Here is a 24,875-nt window from a genome sequence, read left to right on the forward strand (position 1 = left end):
GCTGACTCATTGCTCTCCGACCAGCCCGCACCGCCATCCTGGGCTTCCTCGGACAAAGCCTGCCCGGTGTGGGCACAGCCTAGGGGTCAGAGGCCCGTGAGGGGAAACGGACGCAGAAGCCTGGCGGGACGGAGACCCCGCTCTGCGCCCAGCCTGCACTCAGCGAGGTCTCTGGGTCCCCACCACGGCTCACAGAGGCAGGACATTCTAGTCCTCTCCCACGAGCACCGGGGTGACGTTCTCGCAGAGACGGGCAATCACCTGCCAGCATGCACTGCTAGGCGAGGGGGCTAGCCGATGTCTGACTGTGGGAAGGTCAGGGATGCCTCCTGGGTCAGGGAGCACCTGAGCACTCCTGGTGGGAGCGAAGGAGCAAGTGTGCAGGGAAGAGCATTGCACACAGAGGGAACAGCCAGCAAGGAGGCCCTGAGGGGACATCTGACATGCTGGAGAAGCAGAGAGAGGCCAGTATGGCTGGAGTGGGGCCAGGGTTGGGTACAGACTCAGAGGGAGCCTCACCAGCCACAGTAAGGACTCCTTCTGGAACATTCTAAAGAGGGACAGACATGATGTCACTTCCATTTTAAAAGAATTTCTTGGTGGCCAGGTTGGAAATAGAGGGCAGGTAAGGGGAGAAGCCAGAACGAAGCTGGTTTCCCCTAACTGCCCAGGAGGCATTGGGAGGGAGCAGAGAGAGGCATCGGGGGTTTGGTCTGAACAGCTGGGAGCAAGGGTTGTGCTTATGGACATGGGAAGGCTGGGGAGGGGCAGGTTTGGGCAAAGCCCAGGAGGCCAGCCTCCCACACAGCCACCAGACAGACAAGTGGGGGGAGGAGCAGGAACAGATGGAACTTTCTGGAGTCCCGGGAGGGCCGGCTAGGTGAGGTGCCCCAGGGGCTAAGTGCAGACAGTGAAGAAACTGGGCGGGAGGGATGGGCCCTGAGAGCCAGGGTGTCCGAAGGAACTATTAGCATGAGAACATTGCTGCCAGGGGCCCTTCCAGGCACTGGGAGGAGCCGGGCTTAGAGCCCAAGTCTGGGGCAGCCCGGGGCTGCACATCGGTCACCTCCGTCGTGGCAGGAAGACGTGCGTCGTCTCCCTCGCCCTGCTGTCCCTCCTGTAAGGGCAGGACCAAACTGCCCAGAACCGCGGGGGCAGAGCCCACTGAAGAACACGGTCCCCGGGCTTCCAGCCCACATGGTGCTGGTGGGAATGACACCATCTGCCAAGACAACATCCAGATGTCCCATGCACGCAGGTGGGGACACAGGCTCTCTGAGGTCCTGTGGCTTGTCCAGGAGCCCTCAGGTCGTCTCATTTCTCTGTTTTCTTAGCATGAAAATGGGAAGAAACCATGAAGGAAAAGATAGATTTGACCTCAAAAAAAAAAAAGAGAAACCCCTGTGTGCTCTGTGTGCCAAAAAATACTTTACACAAAGTTAAAGGGCAAATTACAAACTCACAAAAATAACTATCATATTAGTGAACATGTTTATTGCCTTACTCTATAAAGAGTTCATAGGGGCACCTGGGTGGCTCAGATGGTTAAGCGTCTGCCTTCGGCTCAGGTCGTGGTCCCAGGGTCCTGGGATCAAGTCCCACATCGGGCTCCTTGCTCAGTGGGGAGCCTGCTTCTCCCTCTGCCGCTCCCCCTACTTGTGCCCTCCCTCTCCCTCTCTCTCTCAAACAAAATCTTTTAAAAAATAGAGCTCATAAAAATGGTTAAGAAAAATATTGTCCCAATAAAAAGTTAGCCAAGAATGTAAATTGACAATTCACAGAAGTATAAATAAATGTCCAATAAACATAGGAAAATTTCACTGCTAATAAAAAAAATTCAAAATAAAACAACGAGATACCAAAATGTATCTAATAGATTGCCCCCCCCCAATTTTTTTAACGACACTGCAGGTGAGTTTATTTTGATGTGCTTTGCACCTGTCGGGGGCCAGGTCCACACTTCGGCTTCATACCGTATTAACTGTCCTGTGGCCGCATCCTCAGTTCCACGGAGCATCGCGGCTGTGGCAGCCTTGCTCCCCTGGGACAACAGGAGTGACGCCCCCCCACTGACACTTAGGCTCTTAACCTTTCCCCTTGCCCTGAACTTCTTTCTTTTTCTTTTCAGAAAGAAGTAAAACATTTAGTGGGTATAAATGTATTACATACACCTGACGGATACAGTTAGGCATCAGATGCAACATAGTATTTGCAAAATCTTTACCTTACAATTAACATGGCAGGTTTAATACAACGTATATGAACGAGTCTAAAATGTACAGCACAGGAAGACATATGATGATTTTTTTTTTCTCCTGAAGTTGAAAAGCTTGGAATGTATGTCCAGCAGCGACGGAAAACATTTTGTCTTTCAGTGTAAAGAATTGTGCAAGGCTGACATTCCAGCACATTAAGTTAGGGCACTCCTCAGTTCCAACGGGAGAGCCGAATGACAGCGGCCAGCCGGACACAGGCAGAAACCGCCAACGTTTCAATCGATAAGAATAAGGCAGACGATAGGGGAAAAAATGCTTGAAAAAGTTTTCTTCTGAAATGCCCTGAACTTGTCGTATTTGGGTATCTCCTGCATTTTGGATGGTTCCCTTCCATCCCCAGAAGTGTGATTGCTGGGTTAAAGGGGACGGGAGTATAAGGTGCCCGAAACGTATTCCCAGACTCCTTGCAGGAAAGGCTCCTCGGCACCTGTTCCCCCACCGGTATGCGGGCAACATTGGATGTTCTTTTTCATTCTTCTTATTTTCAAAAGCTTAATTCTTTTTTTGAATAAGTAGCGCGTAACAACACAGGTTAGCAACCCCAAGGTGTTGCAGTCTCCCGGCACGACCCCCTCCCCCTCCCAGGGTAGAGTCCCTCCTGTTACTGGTGATTCCTGCCTGGCTTTGCACACCCAAGGAGTCCTGCAGAGGCCCCCTTACCGTTTTCTTTTCCTTTGGGGGTTACTTTTTTTTTTTAAGGTTTTATTTATTTATTTGACAGAGAGAGAGACAGCCAGAGAGGGAACACAAGCAGAGGGAGTGGGAGAGGGAGAAGCAGGCTTCCCGTGGAGCAGGGAGCCCAATGCAGAGCCCCATGCGGGGCTCGATCCCAGGACCCTGGGATCATGACCTGAGCTGGAGGCAGATGCTTAACGACTGAGCCACCCAGGTGCCCCGAGGTTTACTTTTTTAATAACTCGTTTGGAAACCTTTATAAGAGTTTGCTCGTCTTTTCTCTTATTGTGGTAAAACACACGTGAGGGCCCCGCATCGGGCTCCCTGCTCCGCAGGAAGCCTGCTTCTCCCTCTCCCACTCCCTCTGCTTGTGTTCCCTCTCTCGCTGTGTCTTTCTCTGTCAAATAAATAAATAAAATCTTAAAACACACACACACACACACACACACACACACACACACGTGAGGTAGAATTTACCATCTTAACCATGTTAAGCGCACGCTTCACATTGCACAGCCGTCCCCGCCCTCCGTCCCCAGAACCTTCTCCTCTTCCCCAACCATAACTGTCCCCATGAAACCCTAGCTGCCCGCCCCCTGCCCTCGCCCCTGGCCCCCAGCATCCTGCTTTCTGTCCTGGGAATCTGGCTCCTCCAGGGGTCTCCTATTTGTGAAATCACATATTTGTCCTTTTGGAGCGTTCGTTTTAATGCATCATTTCCACGTTTATTTCTGTGTTTGCCCCCAGCTCACCATCACTATCCAGGAGCACCCTAGGGACCACATCCTGGGTGGTGGTCAGAGGGTCTGGGTCTGAGGCTCTGCCCACTGCTCTGGGGGGAGTGCCCCGACTAAGGTCTTCCCCCATATGGAGGGGCACCTGGCCCTGGCCCATGGTCCCCTCCCGGCTGTTTCTTTTCTAGACTCTGAGCCCCCAGAAGCAGGCATTCATTTTGGAGGTCCTGTCTGGGTGCCTCGAGTACCGGAAGCTGCTGGCCGTGGTGGTGGACGCCTTCTACGTGCGGGCCGGCTGGCTCTGCCCACGGGCCGACTACAACCTCTTCGAGGGTAGGTGTCCCTGCAGGCCAGGCCTGTGGCCCTTGTCTCTGGCATGAGGGCCGCAGACTCGCAGCAGCTGTGATGACCGGGTGAAGTGGGAGCGAAAGGACACTCCTCGGGCTCCTGCTGTTTCTGCGGCACTTGTGTTTTCCGAGGTCTCCCACGGCCTCTTACCTCGTTGCGTCCTCGTGGGTGCCTGTGAGTGGGCAGACCAGGGTCCACCTGACGACATGGACACAGACTCCAGGCCCACTAAAGGCCGCAGGGCTCCTGTCCAGGGGGACGGGATGGGGACTGAGGAGTGCTGGGGGGCCTAGCTTAGTGGCTGGAGGCCAGGTCCAGAGCTGGCTCCTGGCCCCCCCCCCCCCCCCCCCCCCGGGGCCCCGGGCCCGGCGCGCCCCCCCCCCCCCCCCCCCCCCGCACCCCTGGGCACTCGGCTCAAGTCAGCAGCGCGTCACTGGCCCACCTAGCAGTCGGTGTGACCAACAGTCCCGCGGATGACCCTCACCTGGCCCAGGGACGTTCAAGTTCCAGTTAGCTCGAGGCTATTCGGTCTCTCAGAATTAACAAACGAAAATCCAGAATGACTTACTTCTACCCAGGGGACTTCTGGAATTTCTGAGAACTTATCAAATGAGTTAATGTGTGTGGAAGTGGGCTGGAAGGCACCGCACACTCACCTGTATGAGACATTTGTGCTATCGTGTCATCCTGCCATTGTCACGGGGTGCCAGGTGGAGCTCCCGCGCTGATGGTGGTGGGGCCTGCAGTGCACCCGTCGGGCCCCTGGCCTCTGGCTGACTCCCCCAAGATCAAATGCTAGGGGGCACGGGGGACGACACCCCAGGGTCTGCCCCACACTCATTGGCCCTGTCTCCTTAGTGATCTGCTACCTGGCCATGTTCCAGCTGGAGGAACTCGGCTTTCAGCTCTTCTGTGACATTGTCCGGGCCCAGCCCGTGGACAAGATGCACAAGGTGAGACCCCCACCACCACCTCCCCTGCGTCTCCTTTTTTTTTTTAAGATTTTATTTATTTCATTGAGGGAGAACAAGTGAGAGAGAGCACAAGCAGGGGAAGCAGCAGGGAGAGGGAGAAGCAGACTTCCCACTGAGCAGGGAGCCCGATGCGGGACTCGATCGCAGGACCCCGGGATCATGACCTGAGCTGAAGGCAGACGCTAACACACAATTCTTGTGCTGCCTGGCCCGGCCCAATAAACGATCTGTTCCCAAGGCCCACAGCTCAGGGTGCACTTTTGGGGACCAGACGGAGGCATCGTATTTCCTAGTCCACACGAAGCTCTCCTGGGGGACTGCAGCACGTGGCCTCCCCTTCCAGCCAGTTTTCCAGAGCCTGGCTTGAGTGGCCTGTAGTGGTCCCCTGACTAGACAAGGCCCTCCAAGCCGGAGTGTGGCTTCAGCTTGGTGGACACCCCTACAGAGCAGCCCCCCAAGAGGCCCAAGGTGTGGCCACCCCTCGGACAAGGGCTGGGGCCTGAGCTTCATCTCAGCAGTGCAGGCGGCCGCTCCTGTGGCCACAGCCACCCCAAGTGACGGCCAGCCTGCTCTGCAGAAGCCTCCAGCTCCCCAAGGTGGCTGGCCTCCGCTGAGAAGCTAAACTGTGCTGTATCTTCTAGAATCAGATCTGTTACACTTGAGGGTCCGGACTGGAAAGCAGCTGTTAGGAGCCCACAGTCGCTGGAAATTCCTGCTGTGGCAGGGTCTGGTCCGTCCCAGGGCACACATCCTCAGTCCCTTGAGGGCCCGCCACTGGTACTGTCCTGGGCAAGCAGAGGCGGGCTGCCGAAAACGGTGCAACTCCGTTCTTGGTATTCTGGAGCCCACGGTGGGGGGGGGGGGGGGGGGGGGGGGCCCCGCCCGTCTGTCCCCACCAAGAACTCTCCAGACGTGGGGTGTGGGCCTTGCGGGTCCTGGGCTGCTGGCTCAAGCACAGGGTCCCCACCAGCGGGGATGGGCCCTGCTTGGCTGGGGCATGCTCCAGGACTGGGGTGGGCTGCCCCGAAAGCCCAGATACCGTGTGTAGAAGTCCACATGGTGAGGGGCAGCTCCCCAGAGCAGGCACCCCAGCCCAGCAGGTGAGCAAGGTCAGGCTCCCCTCTCTGTTCTGGGGAGGGAGGGTCTGTCATGAGGGGCCACCTGCCCTGGGGTGGACAGAGGTCTCCTCTCATGGTGCATTAGCCACACCTGCCCGCTGGACACTGGCTTTCTGTTTGGGGAGAGCTGGGGGTTTCACCAGGTTGGGGGGTCTGGGCCCGAGCCCCCCACAGTGGTTCCTGCTTCTCCCTCAGTTCCTCGGGTTCTTCTTCAATCCCTTAAACTTGTGCTCGTGGATCAAGGATGAGTGGAGCCTCATCTATGAGACCACCCATGTGAGAGAGAACTGGATCGACCCCCTGATGAGGTGGGCCAGGCTGGGAGCCTCCCTGCGCCCCACTCCCCAAAGCCGCCCTCATTGCCTGTCCCCATGTCCCCTGACAGGCTTGGGAAAACGCTGGTTTCACAGGTGCAGGCCAGGACCCGCAGGAGAAGGACCAGCACGGGGGGCAGGGTGAAGCTGCCCCTGTGGCTTCCCTTCTGATAGGGCTGGGGGGGTCCACCTTGTCTCCTGGGGACAGAGAGGCTGTTTGGGCACAAGCAGACCACGTTAGGGACCAGCTGTGTACAGAGACCAGAGGCCCAGGGCAGGCAGAAGCCCTTCTGTGGGAAGGAAACCGTGGCCCTGGAGTTGTGGGATGTCCCTTGAGCTGCCCCTGCCCTGGAAGAAAGTCCTCAGTCCCAGCCAGGCTGGATTCACTGTCCGCCCACAGGGCTGCCAGCAGGAGCCCGGCCTGCGGGCCCTGGGAGCTACCTCCAGGTTCAGCCTGCTTCCCGGGTGCCCCACCCCCTGCCCCACCACCCCTATACAGCCCTACTGTTGCCCGCTATAGGGCCAGCCCCATCCCAGACCTGCCTTGCCCCACCTGCCCCCCCTGAGATCCCACTCTCCGTTGGCCCTCGGACATGCCCTTCCTTCCTCTGGGGGCCGTGGCCCTCAAGCTGGGGCAGGAACTCTCCAAACCATACAGTCTGCCCTCAGGGGAGCCCCACTGGCCAGGCTGCTGATGTGGGCGATGCCCCGCCCAAACTCCTGCTCCAGGGCAACCCCGCCCCACCCCTGTAGCCCCTTCTCCACCTGTCACCAACAGCACAGCTCCAGGAACCTTCCAGCAATCTCCAGCTTGCCCTGGCCTCCTTCCCCTGGGCCGCCTGCTGGCCCAGATTAGCTCCATGTCCCCACTGCCGCTCCTCCTCAGACTCGCTGGACTCTGCAGCGAGGATCTCTCTGTCCCGTCCTCCCAGCTCCCCACTCACTCACTCACCAGCGTGGCTTGAGACCAGTGCTGCTGGCCCGGCTTCCCCACCTGCTGTGAGACTCTGGGGTGTGGCTGGTACCATGCCCGCATCAGAGACGTTATCACCCCCACCCTGGGGTAGACCCGGGTGTCTGGGGGGGTCCTTTGGATCCCAAGGACCGTGCCCTAGTTGACCTGCTTTGGAAGTGGCCCTAAGCAGCTTCTCCCACCTTTCCCTTCAAGATGGCAGCCGGAGGTCCAGGAGCTGATCCACCAGCTGGAGGAAGTGATGGCCATTCAGCCCCCTCTCTCAAAGAGCAAGGCCAAGGTCACAGAGCCCAAGGAGTTCAACCTGACTGTCCCCCGGCCCCGCGCCATTCCAGTCCCCGAGCCGGTCCCTGTCGTGGCCAAGTCAAAACCAGTAAGTGCAGGCATTTGCCGTGGGCCCGGCTGTGAGCCAGGAGCAGGCTGGGCTCTCCCCAGGGCCGAGGGTGCTCTGGACCAGACCAGGAGTGTTTAATGACCCCACCAGCTGACCTGGAGCCTGCCTGCTGGATTCCTGTGCTCCACATACTGAGGTCTGGTCAGTGACATGAAATGAGGCTGGGGACCATGGGGCTCAGACCCATCTGGACTCGGCACTTGGAGCCCACTCGGAGCCTGTTGCAGCGTACCTCTCCCTCCCTATTAAATAGTGCCCAGCACGCACGTACATCACCATATATTCTTCAGGTCATGGGCCACTGATGATGTCTGTCTGTGTGACCCCAGTCATATGGGCCTGTCCCTACCCCAGGGCCTTTGCACATCTATCCCATCTGCCTAGACCCTCTTCCCCTCCCTCTTCTCCCTCTCCTTACCTTGCTGAGTTCTCCTGCCAGTTAGGATGCATTGTATTGCAAATAACAGGAAAAAGCAGCTCGATCTGGTTTAGACCATAGAGAACTAACTGCTTCTGGTTTGATCAGAGTCCTAGCTGTGCTTCTGTGGGTCACCTTTATCTTTGGGCAAATTTCCGTCATTGTAGCAAACCATCCAGGGCGTGAGAGGACATCTAGGGCCAAGAATTCCGTGACGCTATGATTAGACCAGCTCAGGTGGCGGGCCTCCCCTTGAGCTGATCACCGTGATCGGGGTGCAATGTTCTGACTGGTTGTGGTCCCTGCCCCAAGCACCTTGGTGGACTCAGCTGCCCAGAACCAATCTGGTTTCCTCACAGAATTGAGGATTGCATGGAGGGTAAGGGGGTGGTGCTCGGGGGCCCCAGGGTTCCAGCCCACTCCCACCACCCTTAGGTCTCGTTGCAATTTGTCTATCCACAGAGGCTTTCCATAAACCCCTCACCTGTATCAGGTCCCTCGAGTTTTCAGATGCTCCTTAGACACACAGGGCAGAGGCCCAAGAATTAGGGTCTGGAGCTCAGGGCTTCCCAGGCTGTCCCTACCCCACCCCCCATGGACATGCCCCCTCCAGGCTGGCGAGGGTCCCCGTCACTAGACCCCACGGATACTTCTCAGGCCACCCTGGTCTCTGCAGTATTAATGCCGCGACCCCTTCCCTTTCCTGGGCTCCATGACACTCACTTTCCTGGGCTCCGTGACACTCTCCTGGCCTCACCTGCCCCTCCAGGCCTCCTCCCTCATCCCCTGGCCACCCAGTCACCTGCCTGTTCATCCAGTGTCTCCTGGGCCTGGGCGCTATGCTCGGCCACCTTCCTTCTTGCTGCTGGCCTGACATCCTTCCTTTCCCTCCCCTGGATGACCACCAGCACCCAGGGGATCCCAGTCAGAGCTCAGCAGCTTCCCTTCCAGCCCTGCCTCTCCTGGCATGGGCAGCACCCTCCCGCACCCACATCCAGCTGGCCGCCAGCCTGGCACCTCCACACACCCCTCTGAACTATAGCCGATGACGGCAGGCTCCTCTCCCGCCACCCCACCAGATCCCCAGGAGCACCTACCAGCCGCCCAAGGAGCGGCAGCTGCTAGAGATGACCAAGAGATTTAATCGCTGGAAGGCCGAGGTGAGGAGCCTTCCGCGACGCCTGCCTTCTTAGAGCCCTTGGCGGGGGTGGGAAGGTGGGGGGGTGGGGGGGTTCTATGCAAAGAAGGAGGGAGGAGTGGGGAGCTGGTCCGTGCCCTCGTCCCTTCTGGGGCCCAAGGACGCCAGCCGGTGGTCAGCAGGGCCAGAGTCACGCGCTGCTTGCAGGAGCTGCTGCTAAAGGCGAACATCGAGGAGATGCGGTGTGCGGTGCCCAGGTCCCGGGGGGAGCCCCGGATGCAGGTAACCCCCGGCGCTCCACACCCTGGGTCAGTCTTCGTGGTGGCACAGACACATTGCTCCCGATGCCCTGCCGGCAGCGACACAATGAGCCCCTCGTTTAGCCTTTCCAGGCTCGGTTCACAGAGGGGCAGGCTCCCCGAGCTAGGCCGAGCGCAGCCTGAGCATGCAGGTGCGGACGCACCTCCCAGACCACTGCAGGCACGCGTCTTCCGTGCTCTCTGGGGGTTCCCAGGTTCCCAGATTTCTGTGCTTAGCACCTAATATTTCTACAAGAAAAACAAAAACCCCAGTATGTTTGTCAATAAGGGAAAAGTAAAGGGAGCAGGACAAGGAAGGCCTGTTCTGGGTGGCAGCTCACTCCCGAGGAGCTGGGCTGGCCCTGCCCTCCCCCTGCGGGCCCCCCTGGCGGCAGCCGGCTATGGTCCCCACAAGCAGCTGGGGCAGGGGGGGTGGCGGTGATGGCAGGTCCCCAGGAGGTGCCCTTCGACCCACAGCTCCGCACACTGCAGCCATGGGGCCTGTCCTGGGGGTGTCCACAAAGCAGCGGGCCGAGAGCCAACCTGGGGGGCAGCCAGAAAAGGTTGTGGAAGCCATCCCCAGGGAGCAGCTAGGGGGACGGGCCCCAAGCCCGGAGGTTCAAACCCCCCTGACTGGGAACCGCTGTCCCCAGGCCTGGCAGGCCCACTCTTTCCCTGCCCCCGTCTGGGAGGCCCAACACCCCAGAAAGGCTGAGGAGGGCACTGGAGGATAGGGGTGCTGCCCTGGGGGACGCACGTGCAGGGGGCAGGCTGGGAACACATGGGTGGGCAGCTGGAGTTAGGATAGAGAGGAGGGAGCTGGCCCTCCCAGGGGTGCAGGGCCCACCACCTCCCCAGGGTGTGTTTAAGGGCACCTGGTGGGTACGGGTGCCAGGCCCTGCCTTCTACAGGCCTCCAAGAAGAAGCTGCAGCTCCAGTTCATGCCCCGAATCCTTAAGACTCCAAAGCTGACCTTCTACAAGGTGAGGGGTGCTCCTGACTGGTCCGGGTGGGCACGGGTGTCAGTCCCCTGTCCCTGGACACCCACCTCCTGGCCTGTTCTGTGCCCAGGGGCTCGGATGGCCAGAGCCGGAGGCAAGGGCAAGTGTGAAGGGCAGGGGGGCACCTGCTGCCCCGAGTCTCCCCTCACTCTCCACCCCACTGCAGCCGGCCCCTCCTCTCTCCTGCAGCCTAATGAGGTCCCGGTCAAGCTGAACACTGCTGCCATCCTCCGAGAAGGGTCTTTGTACCAGCGGCAGGTGGAGAAAGAGCTGCAGAGGTGGGAGCGGCGCTCGTCACCCCCTTCAGAGGAGGAGGGGCAGGGCGTGGCGCTTGTGGGAATAGAGGGGGCCCGGTGGCTGTGGTGCTTCGGTGGGGTCCACAAGCAGGCCAGTGTTGGGGTCACAGCTGTATCCAAGGAAGAGAATCCCGGCTCAGTGAGGGAAATGGATGGGACAGAAGAGGACTTAGCAGAAAGCTAGCCCAGCCCAGACCTCTCTCAGGGGTCACCTCCTTTTCAGACCCCTTCCTGATGCCCCCCTCCCCCCACAGACCACCAGCGTGGCAGACCCTGTGCTTACCCATGAGCTGGGCTGTGGGTGGGAGTTTGGGTGGCTGCCCAGATGGATGAGAGGACAGAAAAGTGGACAGAGGGATGGCCGGTAGACGGGTAGACAGGGGGCAGGCCGATGGACAGTCCAGTGAGTAGACAAACAAGTGGCTGGAGGCTGGATGCACAGGACAGGGACAGGTGGACAGTGGGTGGGTGGTGTGGCTGGGCCTGGGTGAAGAGCGCCCCACGCCTGTGAGGGCCACTGCCCCCCGGGGGAACCTGTGGCATCCCGGTAGCCAGTGCAGGCCCTGACCTGGGGGGACCCCAAGCCCCGCCTCTTGCCCCCCTTCCCCAGGGTGGATAAGCTTGTGGACGGGGCCGGGGACTTCTCTGAGTTCCTCGAGTGGCAGAAGGAGATGCAGGCGAAGGACCGGGAGGAGGAACTGGCCGCAAGCGCGTGCCGAAGGCTGCAGGGAAAGCTGAGCCGCGAGGAGGCCATCCTGGCCCGGCAGCACCTCACGCAGGAGAACAAGCAGAAGGCCGACCAGAAGAAGGAGGAGGTGACGCAGCCCTGCGGGAGTGTCTGGGGGCTCGGGGCCGGCCGGCGGGCCTGTCTGACCCCCAGAAGCTGTGGGGCTGCCGAGGGCCATGGGCCTGGCTCTTCCCGTGGTGGTTGGGGGCGGGGGGGCAGGGGGGTTCTAGAGGCTCTCTGGGCGGACAGTCGGGCCGGCACTTCTGGTCCAGACTCCCTCCCCGCCCCCACCAGCAGAGTCGTCTGGCCCACACATCCACACATGAAGGAAGACCTGAAACTTCTGGAAAGCCCACATGTGGCACATTTGCATCTGGTGTCCTGTCCCATAGAAGGGTCTGTGGGCATCCACGTTACCACTTCAGGAGCTGTAGACATATTGGTCTGGGCTCGTCCTCCTGCCAGGACAGGCGGCCCAGGTGGGGACCCCCACCCTGTGTTTCCCTGAAAGCCTGTTCCTTGCGGAGGGCCTCCGAGGGGCCTGGGCTCCGCGGCCCAACTGCAGCCCTGTCCATCCTCAGACATGTGCCCCTGAGGACCTGCGGGCTCCTGAGCGCCTTTTTGATAAACTTGTCTGTGTCTGTTTCTATTAGATGTCAGGGTTTGCTTTTCCTTCCTTTTCAGTTTCCTTTCTTACAAATAGGAAGTCAAAACAATATGAACAATAGACCCAGAGGAGTGTCCCTTCTTGGGAGCCCATTTCCACCTACCCCCCTCAGCTTTTATTTCCATTAATTTCTGGACGATCTTTTCTGTCTTTCCTTCAAAGCGAGTGCGTACACTTGCCTACACACACTTCTTACGTCCCTCTTTCCTTACACATGTTGTCAGTGCGGCATCTGCAATGAATAAGGCCCGTGCGAGCCTCTGGCGTCGGGGGAGGGGGGCTCTCAAGGGGAACTCTTCCAGGGGATGTCGATGAGTAGAAAGTAACAGAATGCAGGGCTTTGGCTGTGTTGCCCTGTTCACGTTGTCCGGGGCACGCAGTCTCATCGGAGATGCGTTGCCTTCTGCAGGTGGTGTGCGAGGGGCCGGGCCCCCAGGACCCCGCCTGGGTGCACTGCACTGAATTCAGAGATTTGTGCTGAGCCTGTGGGCGTGACAGGGCATCTCGGCACCGTGCTGACGTGCCTGTCATTTGTTAGGTGTGGGGCTGAGCGTGTTTCATATATTTAAGACCCATTTCTGTGACTTCTTCTGTGAACTATCTCTTCATGGCTTTTGTCCATTTTTTCACAGCTTCACTGAGACGTGATTGACGAGTAAGACTCCCATATGTTTAAGGTGTGTGATGTGACGGGGCGCCTGGGTGGCTCAGTCGGTTGAGCGTCCGACTGTTGATTTCAGCTCAGGTCACTATATCAGCGTTGTGAGATCGAGCTCCATGTCGGGCTCTGAGCTCAGCGTGGAGTCTGCTTCAGATTCTCTCTCCTTCCCCCGACTCTCTCTCTCTCAAATGAATAAATAGAAACTTTATTTTTTAAAAACTGGTAATTCTATTTTTAATTTTTTGAGGAAACGTTAAAATACTGTTTTCCATAATGGCTGCACCAATTCACACCCCCACCCTCGGGCACCCCTTTTCTCCACATTCTCGCCCATATTTGTTGTCTTTTGACTGTTATGACAGCCATCCTAACAGGTGTAAGGTGATAGCTCATGGTCATTTTGATTTGCTTTTCTCTGATAACTAGTAATGATGAGCATCTTTACATATACCCCTTGGCCATCTTTTTATTGCCTTTGGGAAAATATTCACATTCTTTGCCCATTTTTTAGTCAGGGTATTTGGCTTTTTTTTTTGCTACTGAGTTGTAAGAGTACCTTGTGTATTTTGGACGTTAACCTCTTATTGGATATACAGTTTGCAAATGCTTTCTCCCATTGCATAGGTGACCTTTTCATTTGGTTGGTTATGCTGTGCTGAAATCTTTTAGTTTGAAATAGTCCCAATAGTTCATTTTTGTTCTTATTGCCTGTGCTTTTGATGTCAACTACCCCCCCCCAACATAGCTAAGCCCAATGTGAGGGAGCTTTTCTCCTGTTTTCTTCTACGAGTTTGTGATTTCAGGTCTTATGCTCAAGTCTTTAGTTGACTCTGAATTGATTTTTGTGTGTGCTGTGAGGTAGGGGTCCAGTTTTCCCAGCACCACTTGTTGAAGACACGGCCCCTCCCCACTGAGTGGTCTCTGTGCCAAAGATCCATCAGGCACTTTCCAATAAACTCTTAGCCTTCATTTCTTTCATTTTTAAGAGTTCTTCACACATGGGGTCCTGGGTGGCTCAGTTGGTTAAGTGGCTGCCTTCGGCTCGGGTCATGATCCTGGGGTCTTGGGATTGAGCCCCACGTCTGGCTCCCTGCTCAGCGGAGAGCCTGCTTCTCCCTCTCCATCTGCCTGCCACTCTGCTTACTTGTGCTCTCTCTCTCTCTCTCTCTGTCAAATAAATAAATAAAATCTTAAAAAAAAAAACAAAAAAGAGTTCTTCACACATTAGGGAAAGTGTAACTCTTTATAGTATATTGTAGACAATTTCCTCCAGTTGGTCACTCAGCTTTGCTTATGATGTGTTTTGCAGTACAAACTTACCAAGCTTTCCTTTTATTGTGTCCACATTCTGAAGAGCGAAAAGAAAGGTTTTTCCTATACCCACGTTAGAGAGCAATTGACCCATGTGTTCTCTAGTATTTGTATTTCATTTTTACATCTGGATCTCGAATCCACTCGAAGATTATTCTTGTACATGGTCTGAGATCTGGATCCACTTTTGGGGCCAACCATTTGAGTCTTCCAATCCATGAATGCACTATGTCTCTCCATTTATTTAAATTTTTTATTTCTTTCATCTGTGTTGTTTAGTTTTTAGTATCCAAGTCCTGTACATGTTCTCTTAGATTTGTGCCTAAGTATTTCTTTTATTTTTTTGAGTAATTGTAAGTGGTATTGTATTTTTAATTCTTGTGTCCATGTATTCAATGCTAGTATATTAAAATGTAATTGACTTTTGTGTATTGATCTTATATCTTGTGACCTTGCTGAACTCCCTTATTATTTTTCTAGGACAAACAAGGAGTTTTGTCATAGATTCCTTGGGATTTTCTTTTTTTTTTTTTTTTTAAATGTTTTTTTATTTATTTATTCATGAGAGTCAGAGAGAGAGAGAGAGAGAGGCAGAGGGAGAAGCAGGCTTCCCGCCTAGCAGGGAACCCGATGCGGGACTCGATCCCAGAACCCTGGGATCATGACCTGAGCCGAAGGCAGACGCTTAACCATCTGAGCCACCCAGGCGCCCCTCCTTGGGATTTTCTATGTAGACAATCGCGTCATCTGTAAAGAACAGTTTATTTCTTTATTTCTGATCTGCATTCCTATCATTTGCTCTTCTGGGCTATTGCACTGGCTAGAACTTCTAGGCCTGTGTTGGGTAAGAATGAGAGCATACATTTGTGCCTAGTTCCTGATACCAGGGGAAATCAGTCTTTCACTGTTAAGTACTGATGTTGGGATGTAAGTTTTTGTGGATGTACTCTCCAGCAAGTTGACGAAGTTCCACAAGTTTTTATTATGAAAAGGTGTTGAATATCATCAAATGCTTTTCTGCATCAATGGATATGATCATGTGACTTTTCTTCTTTGGGCTGTGAATATAGTAGATTCATGACAAAGTGATGAATTATTATCACATGACAGAGTTTCAAATATTGAACCAGCTTCGCATCTCTACCATAAACCCCACTTGGTTATGGTATATAATTCTTTTTATATATGCTAATTGTATTTGCTACTATTTTGATTTTTTTCAAGTGTTTCTGCATAAGTTTCACGTGGGATGTTAATCTGTCGTTTTCTTCCTTGGCTGACTTTGTCTGGTCTCGGTATCAGAGTCATACCAGCTTCATAAGATGAATTTGGAGATATTCTCCTCTCTTTTATTTTCTGGGGGAGATTGTGTAGAATTGGTGTTAATTCTTTCAACATTTTGCAAAATTCTCTAGTGAAATCATCTAAGCCTGGAGATTTATTTTTTGAAAACTTTCAAATTACAAATTTAATTTCCATTAAAGTTATAGGGCTGTTCAAATGCTCTGCTTCATAATGGGTGAGTTGTGGTTGTTTGTGTTTTTTTTAAGGAATTTGCCCATTCCACTAAGTTGTCAAATTTATGCATGTAGAGTTGTTTATAATATCCTATTATGACCCCTTTTATTTTCCTTAGTGTCTGTAGGGTCTATAGTGATATAACCTCTTTCATTCTTTTTTTTTTTTAAAGATTTTATTTATTTATTTGACAGAGAGAGACACAGCGAGAGAGGGAACACAAGCAGGGGGAGTGGGAGAAGGAGAAGCAGGCTTCCCGCCGAGCAGGGAGCCCGATGCGGGGCTCGATCCCAGGACCCTGAGATCATGACCTGAGCCGAAGGCAGATGCTTAATGACTGAGCCACCTAGGTGCCCCTCAGTCATGTTTTTTAATCCACCCTGCCAATATCTACTATTGGCATATCTGGGCCAGTTACATTTTTTTTATTAATTTTATTTATTTATTTGACAGAGAGAGACACGGCAAGAGAGGGAACACAAGCAGGGGGAGTGGGAGAGGGAGAAGCAGGCTTCCCGCAGAGCAGGGAGCCCGATGCGGGGCTCGATCCCAGTACCCTGGGATCATGACCCGAGCCGAAGGCAGACGCTTAACGACTGAGCCACCCAGGTGCCCCATGATTGTCCTATTTTTGTTTCTCTTTATTTTCTTTTTCTTGCCTTCCTATGGGTTATTTGCTCATCTTTTTAAATATCACTTTGATTTATCTATAGTGGATCTCTCTTTTTTTTTTAAGATTTTTTATTTTTTATTTGACAGAGAGAGAGTATAGGCAGGGGGAGCGGCAGGCAGAGGGAGAGGGAGAAGCAGGCTCCCTGCCCAGCAGGGAGCCCGACACGGGGCTCGATCCCAGGACCCTGGGACCATGACCTGAGCTAAAGGCAGATGCCTAACTGTCTAAGCCACCCAGGTGCCCCTATAGTGTATCTCTTAATATAGCTTTTTTAGTCATTGCTCTAAGTATTACATCATGCATACATAACTTATCACTGCCTGCAAGTGTTGTCATTTTACTTATTTTTTAAAAACTTTTTTTTTTAAGATTTTATTTTATTTGTCAGAAAGAGAGAGAGCACGAGCAGGGGGAGCAGCAGCAGAGGGAGAAGCGATGTGGGATTCGATCCCAAGACCCTGGGATCATGACCTGAGCTAAAGGCAGATGCTTACCTGACTGAGCCACCCAGGCGTCCCAAGTGTTGTCATTTTAACAATTTGAGTGAGGTCTAGAAATCTTACCTCCCAAGTCCCATTTCCTTCCCGGTTTCATGACAGAATTATCTTAAATATTTTCTCTACACACATTTAGAGCCACACCAGACAGTGTTATAATTTTTGCTTCTACCATCAGACATAATTTAGAAGCCTCCAGAGGAGAAGGAAAGTCTGTTGTGTTTCCCACATATTTGCTTCCCATGTTCTGTCTTCCTTTCTGACGTCCCAAGGCCCTTCTCTTATCACTTTCTGTCCGAAGAACTTTTTTAGCCATGATTTTAGGGCAGGTCTGCTGACAACAAATACTTAGTTTTCCTTCATATGAGGCTGTCTTTGTTTTTCCTTCTTTCCTGATCAATATTTTGGCTGGGTATGGTATTGTGGGTTGATGATTCTTTTTTTTTTTTTTTAAGATTTTATTTATTTGACAGAGAGACAGTAAGAGAGAGGGAACACAAACAGGGGGAGTGGGAGAGGGAGAAGCAGGCTTCCCACTGAGCAGGGAGCCCAATACGGGGCTCGATCCCAGTACCCTGGGATCATGACCCGAGCCGAAGGCAGACGCTTAACGACTGAGCCACCCAGGCGCCCCTGGGTTGACGATTCTTCTCCGTCAGCTCCTGAAAAATACTGTGCGTCTTCCTCTGGCCTCTGTGGTTTCTGATGAGAAACCCATTGTCATTCACATAGTTTCTCCCTTATAAGTAATGTGTCATTTTTCTCTGGCTGTTTTCAAGATTTTTTTTTGCCTTTAGTTTTCAGAAATTTAATTACAATATGTCTCAGTGTAGGCATCTTTGGGGTTCACTGAGCTTCTTGAATTTCTAGGCTTATGTCTTTTGCCAAATTTGGGAAGTTTTAGCCATGACTTTCTGAAGTACTTTTTCCTCTTCATCCTGTTTCCTCTTTCCTGGGACTCTGATGACAGGAGTGATAGATGTTTTTGATTGTCCCACAGGTCCTTGAGGTTTTGCTCATTCAGCCTCTTTTCTCTGTTACGTTCAGATTGGGCGATTTCTCTCCACTGTTTTACCTTCAAGTTCACAGATTCTTTACTCCTTCCCTCCATCTGCCAGTGAAGCTATCCATTGAATTTTCTATTTCATCTATTATGGTTTTTAGTTCTAAAATTTCCATTTGTTTTTTCTTTATGTCTTCTATTTCTTTGCTAAGGCTTTATTTCTTTGCTGAAACTATTTTTTTCATTTGTCTCAAACATGTTCATAATTGCCATTGAAGCATTTCTATAATGGCTTCTTTAAAAATCTTTGTCAAACCTAGCATCTTTGTCATCTCAGCATTTATTGTCTGCATTCAGCTTGACATCATCCTGGCTTTCGGTATGATGAGTGATTTTTTTTACTGAAACCCAAACATTTGGATATTATGGGACTCTGGATCTTATTTAAACCCTTGTCTTGGCTGGCTCCCTCTCAAACAGGTAGGGGAAGATGGGGAGCTGCCATATTACTTCCAGGTGGGCCTAGCAATCCAGACTCCCTGGGTGGCCTTTGTTGACCCCTGCGTGGGGGGTTCCTCATTACTTTGCAAGAGCTCTGGCTAGACCTGCCTGCATACCTCCCTGCCTGGCAAAGGTGGGAGTACCTTACACCGGCTCCCCATTTGGCCTCCACTGTCACATGGCAAGCATGTCAGGAGAGGTCTCCACACCACTTGGGTCCTCACTTTCCACCAGGCCTATGATGACACGACTCTTGTTACTGCTGGGGGGGGGGGAAGGCAGGTTGCCACATGGTATCCTCTGACATTTCCTTCCCCATCCTGGAATTGCAGTTACACGCATTTACGTGACTAATAGCTTTATATAAATATATTAGGCAGATTAGACAGCACTAAATATTTGAAGAGAAAGGGATTTCAATTTCTCTTGTATTGTTCCTATTGGATGATGACTCTTAGAGCATTAACTGGAACTTTTGCCTCAGCTGGTCAGAGGTTCCATGGCTACAGCCTGGCCCACGGGAGCCCTTCCCGCCACCCTGCCCTCTGCACCCCTCTGGAGGGGCTGAGGTGGTGGGTACCCCCGTCTTCATTCACCAGCGTAGATGCTGGCAGGGCCTGAGGTAGCAGAGCTGGTCCAGGCAGAGACGGCACTTAGTCTTCTGTGGCTTTTTTTTTTTTTTTAATATTTTACTGATTTATTTGAGACAGAGACAGAGCACAAGCAGGGGGAGCAGCAGAGGGAGAGGGAGAAGCAGGCTCCCCGCTGAGCAGGGAACCCAACGTGGGGCTCGATCCCAGGGGCCCGCGATCATGACCCGAGCCAAAGGCAGATGCTTAAGCGACTGAGCCCCTAGGTGCCCCAAGTCCTGTGTGTCTTCCTCCCCAGCTTCGGCCTTGTCCTTGGCCCTGCACTGCCCACCCCTTTGTTGCAGGCACATTTATGGAGAGCCAGGAGATGCTGCCTCTTCTCCTCCCTCCTAGCTGTCCCCGAGCTATGTCTGTGCTGTCCCTGAGATGCAGCCTGGCTGGGGCCTGGGGACCCCGCAGGGCAGGCCTCCTCGCCCAGGGTTCGTTCGGGTTTTGTCTGTACTTTACTCACGTGAGATAAGACCCCTCGCAGATTTTGGTAGCCCACCTCTTTTCACCTCATATTTCCACATGAGCATTTTTCCATTTATTACCAAGTTTTCGAAAGTACTTTTAAAAATACGATTTTATTTTGGAACAGTTTTTTAAGAGTTACAGAAAAGTTGCAAAGATAGTGCAGAGCGTTCCCTGCTGGTGACATCTTCCAGCACCACACCAGGTCTCCAGGGCTGCCACAACAAAGCCCCACGGCCCGGAGGGCTCAGATCACAGTTCTGGAGGCCCCAGGTCCAAGGTCAAGGAAGGTGGCAGCGGGGCTATGCTCTCTGCTAAGCTCCTCAGAGAGGATCCTTCTTTGCCTCTTCCAGTTGCTTGTGACCCCAGGAACTCTGTGGTATGTGGCGGTCTCACCCCAATCTCTGCCTTCATCCTCACACAGTCATGTGTCATGCGTCCGCATCTCTCTGTGTCCTCTCCTCTTCTTAGGAACACTTGTCATGGGATTTAGGGCCCACCCTAAATCCAGGATGATTTCATCTTTAGATCCTCAGCTAATTGGACATGAGATCACATTCTGAGGTTCCAGGTAGATGTGAATTTGGGGGAGACACTGGCCCACTGCACCATGGGATATTTGTCACAGCTAAGTAGCTAACATTGGTACATGACTCTTCACTAAACTCCACACCTCCTTAGGATTTGAGCTCGTTTTTTTTTCCCCCACACAAATGCCCTTTTCCTGTCCCAGGACCCCATGTTACATTTAAAGGTCATGTCTCAGGGGCGCCTGGGTGGCTCAGTCGTTAAGCATCTGCCTTCGGCTCAGGTCATGTTCCTGGGGTCCTGGGATCGAGCCCCGCATCTGGCTCCCTGCTCAGCAGGAAACCTGCTTCTCCCTCTCCCACTCCCCCTGCTTGTGTTCCTTCTCTCGCTCTCTCTCTCTGTCAAATAAATAAATCTTTAAAATAAAATAAAATAAAGGTCATGTCTCAGACTCTTCTTGGCTGTCACAGTTTCTCAGACTTTCCTTGTTTTTGATGACCTTGACAGTTTGGAGGAGAGCTGGTCAGGTGTCCTGTAGAATGCCCCTGGGTGGAGACGTGTCTGATGCTCTTCTCATGGTTAGACCGGGGTTGTGGGTTTTGGGAGCAAGACTGCAGAAGCAAAGTGATCTTCTCATCACACTCTCTCAAGGGCATCTGCTTTCAACAGACTCATCCCTGTGATGTTGACCTTGGTCCCGTGGCCAAGGTCGTGCCTGCCAGGTCTCTCCACTGCCATTGTCTCCCCCCACCATTCGGAACTCCACAGAAGGGGGTCTCTAAGCAAAGCCCACACTCAAGGAGTGGGCACCTACTGAGAATTCTTCTGCCCGGAGGACTCCTCTCTTCTCCCTCACTTACTTATATATTCAATCACTTCTTTCAGTGGGGACTCATGAATATTTGTTTTACACTTTGTGTTATCACCCAATAGGACGGTATTGATTTTGCTGCAAGCTCTGGCTTTGGGGGCTCTTTCAGGTTGGCCCCTGTGTCCCTCTGACTGCCCTCTGTCCTTTTGCTGTGTGAGCACTTCCTTACTTTATGGTATAAATCGAAAGGGATGGTCAAGAGCCATTTTTTATGCACGCCAGCAAATTGTATTACAGAACGATTACTTCGTGTCGCCGTCTCTAAGCCTGAAGTCCAAGCTGCCTGCAGGCTGATTCCCGCTTACTGTGCAGCTGAAGATGAGCCCCCCATTGCACAGGCGGCCAGGGCTGGGAGTTCGCTAGCTCCGTGGCCACCCTGGGCCAGTGATGGAGGTGTAAACCCCACACTGTGCCTTACAGCGTCTTGAGGACTAAAAATAGTATTCTGAATTGTTCACCATAGCACCAAACTGGAAGCAATCTGCAATGTCCATCCACAGTAGAATGGATGAAAGCTTTGTGATATAGTCCCCCAAACATACAGCCGCAAAAATAAGCCGGCTACAATTCGGGACATCTCCTTACGAGGCGAATGAATGCAGCGCAGGGCCAAAGAGGCGAGAAGCACCTGGACACACGGGAGGGTTCCGGTCACATGCGTCCAAGTGGCAAAACCGCCCCTGTTCCGTCGTTTAAGAGTCTTCACTAACGAGGCACCATGAGAAAGAAGAGAGCGGGGTGACCAGCAGGACATGCCTGGGGGCTCATGTGACAGAAGCCTGAGGCTGCCCAGGGGGCTGGCATGTGCTGTGCTCCGCAGGGCTTCCAAGCAATGAGTGCCCTCCTCTCTCAGCTGGAGTCCAGGGGTGGGTGGGCTTCAGGGCAAACCCAGTGGCTCTGACTTGGTTTCCCCAGGACTACAGTGGAGGAAGGGGGGATATGAGGTGGAACCTCCCCAGTAGGCCCTGACCTCCAGGGGACTCCCAGGAGCTGATGAGCTTAGATCCGGGTTCCAAGGTGACTCGGGGTCAGGGACAGGTTCTGCTCTCCGACCTCATGCTGCTCTTGGGGCTGGGGCAGACGGCGGTGGGGGGTGGGGGGGAACAGGCCTGCTCTAGGGGGCACCTCCAGCTCTGACCATGCTGGGTTGGCTGTCAGCAGATGGCTGAGCTGAAGCAGCAGTGTGCTGAGAGGCGCCTCCGGGAGGAAAGGTCCATGAAGGAGCTGGTGGAGCAGGTGACAGAGGTGCAGAAGAATGTTAAGCTGGCGCAGATGAAGCTCCTGAAGGGCCGAAGGCAGATAGGTACAGCGGGGGGCCCGGTACCATGAGGCCGTGCCCAGCTCTGCCAACCCCCCCACCCCAGCTCAGGTCCCAGGCCGGCTTCCGGCCCCAAGTGAGCCACTGTGGTTGGCAACAGCCCAGCTGCCCTCAAGGGAAGGCTGGGGCTGGGCCGGCTGCCCTCCGAGCCCCTCAGCACCCTGCTTGGCCCCCAAGTTCAGGAGGTGATAGAGGAGAGCCGGGAGCTGCTGCAGCGCACTGCACAGGCAGCCAAGGAGGAGCAGAAGGAGCGCTGCGAGCTCGTCTCCCAACTTCGAGCCCTGGAGACCCAGCCCGTGCGCAAGGGCAAGCTCGTGGACCTGACCCAGGTAAGGACACGGCCTGTCCTAGGGGAGCCTGGCACTGCCATGGGAGGGCATGTCCACAATTCCCACTGGTCCCAAGCCAAGGTCCACCCGGCATGAGTGGCACGCCCAGCTGTGGATGCTGCACCTGCCACGCGCCAGGCCTAGGGCTGGCCCAAGACTTCACAGTCCTGTCAGGGAGACCTCTGTGACCTCCGGGGGCCAGAGCCCAGGAGCCCTGGGAGGGGGCAAGGTAGGCTTCACAAGCTAGGCTTCAACAGGTTGAAGGCGGTCGCAGGACTCCCCAGGCCCAGGCGGGCAGGGCAGTGTAAGGACAGCGCAGGTGCGCAGAGACTGGATGCGCAGAGGCTGGGAGGAGAGCACTGGTCTCTGGAAGCCTGTGTGGGAAGAACCAGGAGAAGCCAGGCTGGCATCTGGTGAGGCGGGAGCCGGCCTGGAAGGGCCACGGCAGCTGGTCTGGGAACTGGGCCTGACCCCAGGGGATGTGGGAAGTCCAGAGGGCACTCAGCCCAGGCCCCCGGGGCCTGGCTTGGGGAGACAGCAGTGAGCTCCGTTTGGGCCCTACCCCAGTAGAGGCGCCTACAGGGCACCCAGCTGCGATGTGCAGTCACCAGAGTGGGGTCCAGGCTGGAGAGGCTGAATGGCAGACATGTTCCACAGGGCTACTGAGCAGAGGGAAGGAGGTCTCCTGGGCACAGGGGCCAGACCGAGGGAACTTGGGGGAGGGGCACCAGTGCCGGGGCAGAAGACACGTCAGGGCACGGGAGACGGCCCTGCAGGCTGGGCATGGGCCTGACTCCCAGCTTCGGCTCTCCCCATCACCCTGCAGATCCCTGGGTATGGCCTGGAAGGGGAGATGTCTGTGGTGGAGCTTCGTGAGCGGCTGGCCCTGCTCAAGGAGACCCAGCGGCGCGAAGAGGAAGAGAAGCGAGACCAGATCATCCAGGGCAAGCGCGCCAGAAGCCAGGAACTGCAGAATACGGTGGAGCAGATCTCACTGTGCCGCGCGGCCATGGGGAGGTCTGCGGCCTTGAGGTCGGTACTGGTGGTCCCCGGGGCAGGCGCCTCTGGCAGGAGCACGCAGCGAGCCTCCTCCCGGGCGGGTTCTCCCTGCAACAACACACCGCCCTCCTGCAGTTTCCTTGCAATAGCTTCTCCCACCCCAACTATTTTATTAGATCATTTTCAAATGTGAAAAAATCGTGCAGTGAGGGCTTGGATGCAAAATGTTCCCATGTAGGTCACGAGTACGACCTTTGCCATGTGTTCCATCTAGCTAGCCACTTATCTGTCCCTAAAGAACCATCTGGAAGTAGTTGCAGACATCAGACACTCTTCACTCCTGAACACTTTGGTGTGCATCTTCTGAAAAAAAGACATGTTCCTGCATAACCACAGCACGATTACACAACTAGATATTTCAACAAAAATTCCCATCATCTAAATATCCTCTCCGTATTCATGTTTCCCTAGGGTCCCAAGACTGTCTGCTATAGTTTTAAAAGATTGTTTGCTGTAATTGTCTTTTTTTTTTTCTTTTTAAACCAGAACCTGGCTGAGATTCACACATAGCATTTGATTGTCAGGCATCTTGACTTGACTTCTCTCTTTTAATGGAGAGCACGTGCACACGTACCCCTTTTTTTTGGGAACACTGTGGTGGCTTTTCCAGCCCCATGCGTCTGTCCCGTGGCAGCATGGTCACCCCCCTGGGTCAGGTGGCACCCAGCCCTGTCATAGCATAGCCTGGTTCAGGGTCTGGCACCCAGGGCTCCAGAGAAAGTGTGTAACTGGGGTGGGGTGGACAGAAGGGAGGACTGTCACAAAACCCATCACTATTGATCCTGAGCGACTGCTGCTCAGGTTACAATTTGAGGAGGTCATGACAACTGTGGGGGCTGTCCAGGCAAGGCTGGCTGGCCACCTAGCAGGTCCCCAAGGTGGCAGGCACCTGGGAGACTTCACCACTTCCAGACTCAGCCTGATAGGCCCCACGTGCAGTCTGGTTGGTGCTGGGGAGCCTCCAAGGATCCAAACCTGCTAACGAGGCTCCTGGAGCCCTCGGCGTGCAGCCAGACCTCGTGGCATTGATTCACCGGGACCCTTTTCGTGGGCAGTCTGCCTGGCGGTGCCGTGATGTGCACTTAACCCAAAGCCATCAGGGAACAGTCTGGAGAGTGAGACCTCATTTTGGAAGGAAGAATGGCCTAGTA

At 54.2% G+C, this 24,875-nt stretch overlaps 1 protein-coding gene across 1 annotated transcript in view; it reads left to right on the plus strand.

Annotated features, from left to right (window-relative positions):
• Nucleotides 1-24,875, plus strand: part of CFAP99 (cilia and flagella associated protein 99) — a 39,454-nt gene that overhangs the window by 13,896 nt on the left and 683 nt on the right. The window contains exons 3-14 of the mRNA XM_032395511.1: nucleotides 3,874-4,018; nucleotides 4,892-4,986; nucleotides 6,321-6,433; nucleotides 7,608-7,785; nucleotides 9,304-9,384; nucleotides 9,570-9,644; nucleotides 10,573-10,644; nucleotides 10,852-10,940; nucleotides 11,569-11,773; nucleotides 22,180-22,321; nucleotides 22,514-22,665; nucleotides 23,492-23,697. Of these exons, the coding sequence (XP_032251402.1) occupies nucleotides 3,874-4,018; nucleotides 4,892-4,986; nucleotides 6,321-6,433; nucleotides 7,608-7,785; nucleotides 9,304-9,384; nucleotides 9,570-9,644; nucleotides 10,573-10,644; nucleotides 10,852-10,940; nucleotides 11,569-11,773; nucleotides 22,180-22,321; nucleotides 22,514-22,665; nucleotides 23,492-23,697 (1,553 nt within the window). The remainder of the gene's footprint in view (nucleotides 1-3,873; nucleotides 4,019-4,891; nucleotides 4,987-6,320; nucleotides 6,434-7,607; nucleotides 7,786-9,303; nucleotides 9,385-9,569; nucleotides 9,645-10,572; nucleotides 10,645-10,851; nucleotides 10,941-11,568; nucleotides 11,774-22,179; nucleotides 22,322-22,513; nucleotides 22,666-23,491; nucleotides 23,698-24,875) is intronic.

Source organism: Phoca vitulina, unplaced genomic scaffold, assembly GCF_004348235.1.
Source record: "Phoca vitulina isolate PV1807 unplaced genomic scaffold, GSC_HSeal_1.0 scaffold85, whole genome shotgun sequence".
Classification (NCBI taxonomy): Eukaryota; Metazoa; Chordata; class Mammalia; order Carnivora; family Phocidae; genus Phoca; species Phoca vitulina.